The 14419-nt window shown below is 42.2% G+C and overlaps 1 protein-coding gene across 2 annotated transcripts in view; it reads right to left on the bottom strand.

Annotated features, from left to right (window-relative positions):
- LOC124619364 (protein EFR3 homolog cmp44E) overlaps nt 1-14419 on the bottom strand; it is an 80811-nt gene that overhangs the window by 17348 nt on the left and 49044 nt on the right. For both annotated transcript variants that reach the window (XM_047145687.1, XM_047145688.1), the window contains exon 14: nt 6121-6298. In XM_047145687.1, coding sequence (XP_047001643.1) covers nt 6121-6298 — 178 coding nt within the window. The remainder of the gene's footprint in view (nt 1-6120; nt 6299-14419) is intronic.

The following is a 14419-nucleotide window of genomic DNA, read 5'->3' as shown; positions in this document are numbered from 1 at the left end:
GCCGGCAATTGTGCACAGTTGACAATGGCATCTTTGTCGCCTTACAGGCATTCTTGAGTAACATCAATTCATATGTCCAGTCTCACAGGTAACTAATGCTTATGACCGTTACAGCATGTATTTAAAGCAAATCTGATTTTCATCTTCACAGTGGCACTACTAGCACCACTCTTAAGAGAGCGGCACAAAATTTTAATAAACATCGTCTTTCAGTTGTAGAAAGATGCCTACCAACTTCTGTTGATGTTGCACAACTCCTCCTTGGTGTCAATTTTTTTTCCATCAATGTATTAATGTGGAATCCAAACTGATCATCCCCAAGGTCAGCTTCTACCAGTTCTTCTTGACTTAACTTGACTTAGTTCCTGTCATTCCCTCTGGAACATAAGGCCGTGATGACATCCTTTCACTTGGTACGATTTCTAGCAAGTCTCTTCACTTCACTCCAGGTGTCCCCATCCTCTGCAGCTTCTCTCTCGATCGTCCTTTTCTGGGTCTGTTTTCTAACTCCTTGAGGGTTCCAGTCTAGAACCTCTCTTTCAACAGCTCCATCTAGTTTCCTCAATGTATGCCCAATCCAGTTCCATTTTCTTTCCTTGAATTGTATATAGATTGGTTGCTGATTTGTCTCCCTCTAAAAAACTTCATTTGTCATTATATCTGGCCATCTCACATTTAAAATACGCTGGAGACAACAGTTGATAAAAACTTGGAGCTGGTTTTTAATGTGGTTAGTCACCTTCCAAGTTTCGCAACCATACAAAAGAACAGCCTTCACATTGCTAATGAAAAGCCAGAGTTTGGTCTTCTTTGATATGTTCCTATTTCTCCAAACAGGGTACAGTTGTACAAATGCACCATCTGCTTTGTGGATGCAACTACGGATGTCCTCCTCAGTGCCTCCTGTAGTCGTGACTATACTTCCGAGATAGAGGAAAGATTGGACCTGCTCTATGTCCTCTCCATTAATGGCCAGCCTATTCGTGATGGTCAAACTTATCCACATTTCTTTAGTTTTGCGAACATTTATCTTGAGGTCTGCAACTTCTGCCTCTCTCTGTAACCTGTCCAGTTTCTCTTCAATGCCTCGATATCGTTGTGTCATTAGGCAGACGTCATCTGTGAAATCTAAATCTTCGAGCCTATTACGCATCTGCCATTGCACACCTCTCTTCTGTCCCCCCCATAACTCTCTTCATCACATGGTCCAACACCAAAAGAAATAGTGTTGGCAAAAGAATACACCTTTGTCGTACTCCCGAATTAACTTGGAAAGGCTCTGTTACTTCTCCATTATGTAGTACTTGGCATTCATTCATAGTTTCCGTACATTTCCTCGATGATGTTAATAATCTCCGTTGGAATGCCATATTTTGCAAGTGTATCCCACATGACTCTTTGACAGAGTCGAAAGCCTTTTCAAAATTAATGAAGGTTAGGTACAGGGTGTGTTGCCACTCCACACTTTGTTCCAAAATAATTCTGAGAGTATTGATAAGGTACACACAGCTATGGTGTTTTCTAAAACCTGCCTGCTCTCTCCTCAGTTGTGCTTCCACAGAATCCTTAATGCAGTTAAAAATGATCCTCGAAAGTACCTTACTCGGTACTGACAGTAGGGTAGTACCCCACCAGTTGTTGCAGTTAGTAAAATCTCCTTTTTCGGGTATTTTCACAATAATACCTCGTTTCCAATCTGTGGTCCTTCTGATCTTCTGTAAATGTTTAGAGTACGTTTCAGCCATGACCTACTATTGTTCAGTAATAGTCACAACTGTCAATACTTGCCTTCTTTGGAATTGAAATTATTACATTCTTCTTGAAGTCAGGGTATTTTGCCTGTCTCACATACCTTGCATACTAGGTGGAATAGTATTATTACAGGGTGTCCATACTTCTTAGGGAATGCCGTCTACTCCAGGTGCCTCTCCTTGACTTGTCTTTCAGTGCTCTGTCAAATTCTTCTCACAGTACCACAACTTCCATCTAATCTTCACGTCCTTCCTCTTACTTTTCATTGGACTTGTCTATTTGCCTATTTGATCCTCTGCTCCTTTCCCTATTTAATCTCTCAAAGCTACCCATTCATCTTCCATTCTGTTTCTTTTCAATTACTGCCTGGTGCTCCCTTTGAAATTCTCAATGATCACTAGTTCTTACAATTTATTCAGGTCTCATCTTAATTTGCTTACCTTTTTGGGATTTCTTATGTTTTAATCTGCAACTCATAACCAAAAAGTTATGCTAAAACAATCCTGTTGGAGGAACATCTGCAACTGAGTATTATACCAGAGGTTGAAAATATCGCTTCAGTTGTAAAGTTCTTTTATTATCACACAACCAGTTTCCAAATCTGATTTTGAAATTTCTGTCTTAGCATTAAGTAATCTATATATTACTTACTAAATACTCTATTTGAAATTTTCTAGTGTCTCCAAGTTTTCTTGTATGATTGTTAAAGCAAGTGTTAAATCGTGCCTGTGTAACATTCTACCATGTGGCTTCCCCTTTGATTGCTCATCCCCCCCCCCCCCCCCCTGTCTAAGTTCTTCCATTATGTTTTCCCTCCCTTATTTCTCTTCCTATCAAATTCCAGTCCCCCTTTACATTTAAATTTCCATTTTCCTTAAAATACTGAATAATTTATTTTATCCCATTCATTTTTTAAACCTCTTCATCACCTACATGGCTGTTATGCATACATACTTGCACTACTGTGGTGGGTCTTGGCTTTATGTCTATCACGAGGCCATTCATATTAATTCTCCCGCATCCCCATTTTCTTATTAATTATCTGACCTGTTCCCATATTATGCCTATTGGACTCTGTGTTGATTATCAAGCACTCATCTGAACAGAAATCCTGTTCTTCCTACCACTGCCCTTCACTAGAGCTCCCTTTATCTAACTTCAACCTATCCATTTCTCTTTTCAAGTTCTCTAATCTACTTACCTGACTACGGGATCTAATACCCAAGCTGCTATTTCTAGAACACCTGGTTTATTTTTTCTGATGCCAACATCCTTCTAACAAGGGAACCTCCCCATCGCACCCCCCTCAGATTACCTATAAGTTGGCACAGTGGATAGGCCTTGAAAAACCGAACACAGATCAATCGAGAAAACAGGAAGAAGTTGTGTGGAACTATAAAAAAAAATAAGCAAAATATACAAACTGATTAGTCCATGTGCAAGATATACTCCATCAAGGAGAGACACGATTGAGGAACACCGTGGTCCCGTGGTTAGCATGAGCAGCTACGGAATGAGAGGTCCTTGGTTCAAGTCTCCCCTCGAGCGAAAAATTTTTCTTTGCAAAGTTGTGATCTGTCCGTTCGTTCATTGACGTCTCTGTTCACTGTAATAAGTTTAGTGTATGTGTTTTGCGACCGCATCGCAAAACCGTGCGATTAGTAGACGAAAGGACGCGCCTCTCCAATGGGAACCGAAAACATTTGATCGCAAGGTCATAGGTCAACCGATTCCTCCACAGGAAAACACGTCTGATATATTCTATACGACACTGGTGACGGCATCTGCATCACATGACAGGAATATGTTGTCGACCCACCCAACTTGTACACTTGGCGAATGGGTAAAAAGATTCATCTACGTTGCCCGATTTAGGGTTTCTTGTGGAGGTGATAATTACTTCCAAAAAGTGATGAAAACATCAGAGTTTGTCACAAACTGCAACAAATGAATCCAAAAGTCTCACAGTCGCACACTTTTCCCTGCGCGCTGTCAAAACATATCTTTTTAACTTTTTCAAATTTTTCCGTGTGTAGACCGCCAAATCCTGCATATGTCCAAGCAAATCTGAACATGCCCTAGAATTTTGGAGAGCGAAGTTGATTTATGTATGAGTGCCTGAACTTTGATAATTGTCTGAAAATAAAAAATTAAAATTTTCGCTCGAAGTAAGCCTTGAACCAAGGACCTCCCGTTCCATAGCTGCTCACGCTAACCACGGGACCACGGCGCTCCTGAGTTCTGTCTCTCCTTGATGGAGCATATCTTACACATGAACTAATCAGTTTGTATATTTTGCTTATTTTTTCATAGTTCCACACAACTTCTTCCTGTTTTCTCGATTGATCTGTGTTCAGTTTTTCAGGGTCTATCCACTGTGGCAACTTATAACTAAATCTGAGGGGGGTGCGATGGGGAGGTTCCCTTGTAAGCAGTTCCTGCCCAGAGATCTGAAGGAAGGACTATTTTACCGCAAAAATATTTTCCTCAGAAGGATGCCATCATTGAACAGAGCTGCTGGCCCTCAGGAAATTTAATGGCTGTAGTTTCCTCTTGCTTTCAGCTGTCACAGTACCAAGACAATGGGGCCATTTTAGCTAATGTTACAATGCCATATAAGTCAAATATCCAGACTGTCGTCCCTGGTCCCTGCATCTACTGAAAATAAGAGCGTCTATGTGCCCTTGACTGAAAAGACTGCCACCAATCTTCAGGAACCATATGTCTGTCTGTTCTCTTGATCTTCAATGTGATTACACCTATGGTATGGCTGGCTGTATTACTGAGGTGCAGAAGCCACCCCATGGTAACATGCTCCATTGTTCATGGGGAGATGTGATACTTATGGATCTTATTGTTCCTCTGGACTAAAACTATTCTATTGCCATTTTACTGACAAGTCTTCCAATACTGTTCATCACTGTGGACCAAAAGCCAAGTGTACACTTAAAAAAAAAAGTAACAACGTACTCAAATAATAATTGTCTAACAGAGATTTCCTACAAAAAAATAGATTGATGAGACAATGAGAGTCAGCATACTTAAAAAGGGTTGTTAAAAGAGTAATTCTTAAATAACACAAGGTATAAAGTCAATCATTATTGCAAAAACACAGAGTAAGGGTTGGTCAAAAAGTAAGAAACCATAAACTAACAATAAAACACTTCTTGCTTTAAAATATAAAGCATCCCATTAGATAATCTGATTCTCCAGATCTGTATCCTTCCATAAGCCCAACATTCCTTTCACCCTAAGGAATGCTGACAATATTTGCATATAGACAAATCAAAGAAATTAACAATGTAGTCCAAATTCAGTATTATCACAACGCTCTTGATGTGTGTGCATTTTACTGGGTTGTTATAATTAAAGTGCAGTTAACACGGAGGTCCAGCATGGGCTGTAATTATTGCATGGCAGTGAAACCTGATAGACATCCTAATGTGTTAATGTGGGACTGATTTATGCTTAAAAAAAATTAGTTCCAATTTTGGCCATCAGGTGAAAATCTGGCACTGTACAGCACCTTGTCGCCACCTCGAGTGCTCACACTAAACAAATGAAATTGTGTACGCACCAGTTAATAATAAAAACAACATTACGTCTTTCTCACTAGCTTGACATTTTCTGCTCACGTTCAGTTCCTAATCCATTACCTATGGAAACATTTCTATATAACTTTGCTGTTGCACTTACAGTGCCAGATTTGCACCTGGTGGCCAAAATTGGAACCAATTATTTTCCAGTGAAAATCAGTCTCACATTAATGCATTAGAATATCTACCAAGTTTCGCTACCATATGAAAATTGCAGCCCACACTGGAGCTCTGTGAGTAGCTGCACTTTAATTATAAGCACTTGGTATCAACGACAACAATGGGTCATAAAAGAGTAGTGTAACACTATTTTTATACAAAAGAGCACTGCACACAGCATGTCAATCTACCCCTGTAAGCACCAGTATACTTGAATAGTTAACTTTTGATTGAAATCTGTTGATGAATAAACAGTTATTAACATTCCAGTTCTGAACTGCATAGAGGAGAATGATGAAGATTTCTCACCAATACAATCATTAATTGTAGTTTACATTCCTCCATGCCATAAGTGAAAGTGTGAATAAGGCAGTCACCACTTACATTTTTTTTATAACTGACTTCTTGCTTGTAATAATGCACAGGAATAATTAACTCCTTCTCATGTTAAGACTTATTGCTCTGATTTTTATCCAGTTCATGATGAGCAATGATACTACTTAAAATGGCAAAGACTCAAAGCTGAACAATGTCGTTCTCTGATGTACATTGGCAGCCAGTCCAATCCAAAGACGTTCTCTATACTCTAGTTTAGTTGGTCACAGTTGCATACCTGCAAAAGGAGCGGCTGACTGGAGCCGTGTAGCATCCATGCCTGCATTCCTGAGCTTCTCAGCAACCACTGCCTGGTCAACCAACAGCTCTGCCGGTATAGGGCCTGGCTCCACATCATACCTTGCCAACAACTCCGGTAACAGATAAGGAGCCATAGTTTGTCGTAAGATGATGATCTGTCAAATTATTCACATTAAAACTGATCATTAATGACCAAATATTACATATTGAACACATGTAAAACATTTAGAAATACATCTATCTGCAAGTTTTGTAATTTGATAAATAAATCAAACAATTTGGTGGAAAATTTAAATATATGTACTTTACTTGACATCTATTATCACTATATGTATTATGAAATTGTCAAATGCTTTTGAGAGTGGGACGTGGTTCAACAGAATTCGTTAATGATTATTTTATAGATGATGGTTCTTTTATGGAAAGAACCCATAGCAGGCTGAAGAGTGCCAGTACGGGGTGGGATGGGGGTGTACGGGAAAAGTCCTTCCCACTGCTCTGTTCCAACCCCCATGGCTACCTACGGTCAGCAGTACTGGGCGTATAAAAAATATTGCCTTACTACCAGACGTCATTCTCAGCATTTTGTGCCATGTTCTGTAGTTCTCTGTGTAAGCTCTCCAGTTTTATTTCATTTGTGCATTATATTACCTAGTTAATATAATAGAAGGAAACATTCCACGTGGGAAAAATTATATATAAAAACAAAGATGAGGTGACTTACCGAACGAAAGCGCTGGCAGGTCGATAGACACACAAACAAACACAAAAATACACACAAAATTCAAGCTTTCGCAACAAACTGTTGCCTCATCAGGAAAGAGGGAAGGAGAGGGGAAGACGAAAGGAAGTGGGTTTTAAGGGAGAGGGTAAGGAGTCATTCCAATCCCGGGAGCGGAAAGACTTACCTTAGGGGGGAAAAAAGGACAGGTATACACTCGCACACACGCACATATCCATCCACACATACAGACACAAGCAGACATATGTCTGCTTGTGTCTGTATGTGTGGATGGATATGTCTGCTTGTGTCTGTATGTGTGGATGGATATGTGCGTGTGTGCGAGTGTATACCTGTCCTTTTTTCCCCCTAAGGTAAGTCTTTCCGCTCCCGGGATTGGAATGACTCCTTACCCTCTCACTTAAAACCCACTTCCTTTCGTCTTCCCCTCTCCTTCCCTCTTTCCTGATGAGGCAACAGTTTGTTGCGAAAGCTTGAATTTTGTGTGTATGTTTGTGTTTGTTTGTGTGTCTATCGACCTGCCAGCGCTTTCGTTCGGTAAGTCACCTCATCTTTGTTTTTATATATAATATTACCTAGTTATTTATATCTGTGTGATTGCTGTGTTGTTTCTCATTTGCAAAGAAAAGTGCTTAGTTCAGTAATTAGTAAATCAGTGTCCACCAGTATAATTTCATCTGGCTCCACAATGTTGTGACAAGGACGTCAGATCACAAGAAGGGACAGATGAGTAATGGTGAGTATAGGAAATAACAAGAAATATTATAAAATCATGTGATCAGAAAGCTAGGGAAAGAAGTTTTACACACACTGATTGGCAAAGAAGCAGCAGCACTTCAGTTTCCTAAACATTTTTTTTTATTTAAATTTTTTATTTTAAAGTCCAGTCCCTTTAATGGCACTAATCTACTATTTTATGATAAAATATTGTGGTACAGTCCCATCTAGGTGGAACAATGGAAAAAGATTATAAACAAATTAAGTCACAGATATGGATGTAACTTGTATGGATTGAAATTTCAAGCAAATTTTGAGGACACTCCTGAAGGTAATGAAACTCTCTTTTGGATTTTTATACTTCAATTTACAGATTTATCTTCGCATCTTCAAAAGCCTTCCTCTTGAGGGCCACCTTAGGTCCTGTAGGGTCTCTGAATGACGAGAGTACCTTCTACCCCGCTGGTCCCACACTCGTTCAACAGGATTCAAATGAGGACTTTGAGTGGGCTAAGCCACATCATGAATCTTACTTCATCCAAAAACTCTCGCACAATTCTCACAACAGGTGGGCATACGTGGCCGTGCATTCATGTCAAACCATCATCAATAAATGACACAAAAGGCACAACATGCTCCAGAAGGATTTACTCCATACACTGAAGTGCTTCAAGGCCCCCTTGCTCCACAAAGACCAAATCTGTCCTTGCAGTCATAGTGATTCCCACCCATGCCATCATCCTGGATGAGAATGTACAAGAGGAATTACTTTCCCCTAGCTTTCTTCACTCTCTCTCTGTACTGTCCAATGATGGCAGGCAAATCACGACTTATCAATGAACAACACTTGTTCCCATCGTCGTACTATTTAACCGTGATATTCCCTTACAAAATGTAGTCGAGCTATGCGATGCCCTCCGGTGATTTCTGCAGTTTTGTAGTTTAGTGGCGATGGTGTGATGTTTGTGTAGAACTTAAAAGATGAAAGAAGTGGTTGTCTCTTGCTGGTGCTGCTCTTTTCAGGCCTGATACTGGTTTCTTTACATGGGCTCCAGTTTCCCTGTACCTTCTAATGGTTCTGAAAACTCAAGGAAGGTGTAGTAATCAACACTTTTGAAATGTAATCCATGCTATGACTATCTTCCACTACAGCAACAGAAGTTGCGGAATCCTCAGGACTTAATGGCATGTTTACTCCAGAAAACTGATAATGATAATCACAGATAGATCCTGCAAATGTGTGGTTGAAAGGGGTAAAACACAAGGTACAACAATAAGTGCTACAAGAGTGGGAAAACATCAATTCCTCACATTCAGTGTTGTGTTTTTCAGCTTGCAAGGGAAATAACAGTTAAGGCTAATGGAATAAGCAATTGATGTAAAGCATTTTTTGTGTCAGTGTATCTAGTCAAAGTAGTCAGCATGCTGTAAATTATGTTGGCACATCTGTAATAACAGAATACCACATTAGCTCAGTGGTATTATACCAAAGTACAGATGCATAGGTCTCATGTTAGATCCCTGGACAGACAGGATTTTTATCTGTCATTCTGTGTTTCATTCATTTTTGTCAATGTTTTTGAATATGAAAAATGCCAAGTTTTACTGTGACTTGGAATCCATATTGGAAGAAGGCAATGACATACCACTTCTAATAGCACAATGCCTAGTAAAGGACAGTGTTGTTCCACTCAACCTTACGGGTGATGACAGCTTTACTTACATGGAAGAACTACTACAAAAATTCAAAGGGAGGTAATTTCTACCAGTGAACCCTTCTTTAAATTCCTCGTAAAAGGCATCAAAGATCAACATAATACAAGTTTCACTGCAATTGTTCCAATGGCGATGTGATATGAGATACTGTAAGGCATTACTACTCAGTGGAGAAGAGAGTCCACTCTGCAATAAAGCTCCTCACAGCAAGCAGGTAAAGAACTGAATTACTATGGTGTGTTGACACATTAAGGAGAGTGTTGCACAGGATGGGGATCAAATTTTGACTACATTGTTTATTTAAGACACGAAGGAATTACAGACATTGGCTGTGAGTGTGCACTGCTTATATCAATGGGGCAAGTTGAAAATTTATGCGAGACCAGGATTCCCACCAGGGTCTCCTGCTTACTAGAGAGATGCGCTGACCACTGTGCCATCCTGACACATCATTCATCACAGATGTGTGGACTGCCCTAGCACATCTCCCATCAGATCCAAAGTCTTAACTTATCCACACGCTACTAATATAATGCCCCTTGCCATTATGCTCATTATTCGTGGCATTTTGCTGACTCCTGTAAGAGACTGAGCCAGGTGTGCATTAGCACTGAAGAGATCACTGGCTGTCCTCACTTCAATTATATGTGATGTCTGTTCTTTCGGAACTTGAATAAACAAGTATAAATTTGAAAAGCTGGTATAAAGACCTTGTTGGGCAAAATCTAACTTCCAGAGTCTTTTTGTTGTGCCTCTCTGTGACTCAGCATCCCCATTAGATGGTGAATAGTCATCCTCAGTGCACTTAAACCAAGCCATGTAGATTCATCAAACTTCTGACAAAACTTTACTATACAATTTTCACACGTAGATAGCCAGATTCTAATCCGACTATCTACATGTTCAAGTCGTATAGCAACATGTTTTGTCACAAGCTTGACGAGTCTATGTGACTCAGTTTAAATGCATTGAGGAGAGCTATTCAACAGCTGAAACCTAGATCTGCAGCAAAATACAGATTGAAGTTGAGACAGATTATTGAATTCCTTTGCCTTTTTTGTTACATATGTTGGCTTGGATTCAAGAGAGGCAGAGAATTAATAAACAGCCCTTATGTAATTTAAAAAAGTAACCTTACTGTTAAATACAGCAGTTGGACAAAAATATGGAAACACTGAACATAAATGGAATTGCTAGCCAAGCCACAGGTTGCGCTGATGTATTTGTCTGTGAATGGCACCTGCACTACACCCTCAACATGTTGCAAGTGTCAGTCATGGTCAGAACAATGTTCAGTGTAATTGTGGTGCATTATGTTGGACATAAGTGAATTTGGACAAGGTAAAATTGTTGGTGTTCCTAAGGTGGGTGGTTCTGTAATCAACATAGCCAAAATGTTGGTGTTTCAAGTGCCATTGTATCAAAGATTTATACCACACACATGGAAAGTGGAAAATCATCATCTGCTATGTCACAGCTTGACGAAAATGTGTGTCGAGTGATCATGATAGATGGTCAATGAAGAGATTTATGACTACAGTTGCAAAGGTCACTGCAGATTGGTTGGTTGGTTTAAAAGAGGGGGGAAGGAATCAAACTACAAGGTCATCGGTCCCTTGTTCCGAAGGAAACAATACCACAAGGATGACAACAAGACAATGAGACAACACAAAACAGAATGAAAGGAAAAACCATGAGAACTCAAGGGCAACAAACACTTAAATGGACAAAAGGGGCAAGAAAACCACGAAGGCACAAGAAACAGATAGAATGGGTTAAAACAAGAAAGCAGGTTACCATGGATGGCTGACCATGAAGATAAAAAGGAAAAGCCAACCACTCTGCAACACATTAAAACCCCCACCCTGAAACCACTAGGGTGGAGGACACACAGGGACAAACGACATGTGCTAAAACTTAGAGCAAATGATAAAATTCACCCACACAAATAAAACGTAAAACTAAAGCTGCTGTTGAGGCATTGTCACCCAACAACAAAGGTAGGGTGCTGGGAAGGTTAAAAGCCCGCTGTAAAAGTGGGCAGTCCAGCAAGAGATAGACGACCGTCATTCGTGAGCCACAGCGACACCGAGGTGGGTCCTTGCGACGGAGGAGGTAACCATGTGTCAGCCACGTATGGCCAATGCGGATCTGACACACAACCAAAGAGTCCCTGCGAGAGGGATGCACAGATGTCTTATACACATTCATAGTTTCCTTAATGCCACACAGCTTGTTCTGTGTACTCAGGTTATGCCATTCGGTCTCTCAAAGCCGCTAAACCTTGCAGCGTAATACTGAACACAGGTCAGTTTCAGAGAAGACGATCTCCATAAGCAGTTTCTGTGTAGCCTGTTTGTCCAGCCTGTCGGCAAGTTCGTCGCCTGGAATTCCGACGTGATCTGGGGTCCAGACAAACATCGCTGAACAATTGGACTGTTCCAGGGCATAGATGGACTCCTGGATGGTCGCCATCAAAGGATGAGGAGGGTAGCACTGGTCGATAGCTTGTAGGCTGCTCAAGGAGTCAGTACACAGGACAAATGACTCGCCTGGGCATGAGCGGATGTGCTCATGAGCACAAGATATGGCCGCCAGCTCTGCAGTGAAAACACTGCAGCCATCTGGCAAGGAGTGCTGTTCTATATGCCCCCATGAACATAGGCAAAGCCAACGTGACCATCAGCCACTGAGTCATTGGTGTAAACCACTTCATGGCCCCGGGACATGTCGAGAAACGAGAGGATGTGAGAGCGGAGAGTCGCAGGTTTAACTAAGTCCTTAGGGCCATGTGAAATGTCCAGGCAAAGCTGCGACCTAGGTGTACACCATGGAGGTGTTCGTGAATGAACCTGAAGATAAGTGGTAAAGGCAAAGACTCCAGTTTGGAGAGAAGGGATCGCACACGAACTGTAATTGGAAGCACACGAACTGCAATTGGAAGCCCTGACCTGCGCAGCTGATGCAGGAGATGAACTGCTGTGGATGGGAAAAGGAGACGCTAATTTGGATGCGCAGGAGAACTGCAAAAGTGTGCAACGTAACTGGAGACCAATTGCGCATGCCTAACCTGCAATGGAGGGACTCCGGCCTCCACAAGGATGCTGGTCACCAGACTCTTCCTAAAAGTTCCTCTCGATAGGCGATCACCACAGTGGTGCACTGGGTCAAGTAAACGCAACACTGAGGATGCCGCTGAACCATAAACGAGACTCCCGCAGTCAAGGCGGAATTGAACAAGGGCTCTGTAGAGGTGCAGCAGTGTAGAGCTATCTGCACCCCAGTTGGTGTTGCTCAGGCAACGGAGGGCATTGAGGTGCTGCCAGCACTTCCACTTACGCTGACAGAGGTGAGGAAGCCAAGTCAATCGGGCGTCAAAAACCAGTCCTAAGAATTGGTATGTTTCCACTATAGTGAATAGATTGTCATTAAGGTAAAGTTCTGGTTCTGGATGAGCGGTACAACAGTGACAGAAGTGCATAACACACGACTTTGCGGCCGAAAACTGGAAACTGTGGGCTAAAGCCCATGACTGCGCCTTGTTGATGACTCCCTGTAGGCGCCGCTCAGCAACACCAATACTGGTGGAGCAGTACGAAAGGCAGAATTCATCTGCATGCAGAGATGGTGAGACAGACAGGCCTACAGCTGCTGCTAGACCATTAATGGCCACTAAAAATAGAGATATACTCAATACGAAGCCCTGCAGGACCCCATTCTCCTGGATATGAGGCAAACTATGGGAGGCACCAACCTGGAAACGGAAAGTACGAAGCGACAGGAAATTTTGGATAAAAATCGGGAGCGGGCCTCGGAGGCCCCACTCGTATAATGCGGCAAGGATATGATGTCGCCAGGTGGTGTCATACACTTTTCGTAAATCAAAAAAGACGGCAACAAGGTGTTGGCGTCTGGAAAAGGCTGTTCGGATGGCAGACTCGAGGCACACAAGATTATCGGTGATAGAGCGACCCTGGCGGAAGCCGCCCTGACATGGAGCCAGCAGGCCACATGTTCCAGGACCCAACTCAACCGCCTACACACCATATGTTCCAGCAGTTTACAAAGAACGTGGGTGAGGATGATGGGCCAATAGTTATCCACATCAAGCGAGTTTTTACCGGGTTTGAGCACTGGAATGATGTTGCTCTCCCGGCATTGCGATGGAAAGATGCCATTGTACTAGATCCGGTTGAAGATGATGAGATGTTGCTTGTAATCAGATGAGAGATGTTTAATCATCTGACTGTGGATCCAATCTGGCCCAGGAGCTGTGTCGGGGCAATGTGCAAGGGCACTGAGGAGCTCCCATTCTGTAAATGTGGCATTACAGGATTCACTGTGGCCTGTAGTGAACAAGAGGACTTTCCCTTCCAGCCGCCATTTGAGAGTGTGAAAGGCTGGAGGGCAATGCTCCAATGCTGAAGCCCAAGCATAGTGCTTAGCAAAGTGCTTGGCAATTGCGTTTGCGTTGGTAGATAACACACCAAAGTGATGTACGGCATCCAATGGTCGAGACATATCTCTCCGAACACTCCTGCTTCTGTCTTTTGATATGCTGGTGAACGCGGGCATGAAGCTGCTTAAAGACTATGAGGTGCTCCAGGGAAGGGCGCCACTTATGCCGCTGTAGAGTTCGCCAATGCTCCTTAATTGTCTCTGCGACTTCCGGTGATCACGAAGTGGCGTCTTTCGCCGGGGGCACCTGAAAGAGCGAGGGATCGTGTTTTCCGCCGCATTAACGATTGTTGTAGTCACCTGCTCAACCATGACATTGATGTTACCATATGGGGGAGAGTCAACGGTGACCACAGATGCGAAAGTTTCCCAGTCTGCCTTGTTTAAAGCCCTTCTGGGCAAGTGTCCATGGGCCTGATGCCACGGCAGTGACAGGAAGATGGGGAAGTGGTCACTAACACACATGTCATCATGTGCTCTCCAGTGGATGGATGGGAGAAGTCCTGGGCTGCAAATGGATAAATCAATGGCTGAGTAACTACCATGAGCCACACTGAAATGTGTGGGGGCCCCAGTATTTATTAAGAGGCAGAGGTCGAACTGAGACAGTAAAGTTTCAACATCTCTGCCTTGGCCAGTAAGC

This window comes from Schistocerca americana, chromosome 6 (genome assembly GCF_021461395.2).
Source record: "Schistocerca americana isolate TAMUIC-IGC-003095 chromosome 6, iqSchAmer2.1, whole genome shotgun sequence".
In the NCBI taxonomy this organism is placed as follows: Eukaryota; Metazoa; Arthropoda; class Insecta; order Orthoptera; family Acrididae; genus Schistocerca; species Schistocerca americana.
Note: the sequence above shows the minus strand (reverse complement) of the source record. Positions and strands in the feature narration are given on the sequence as shown.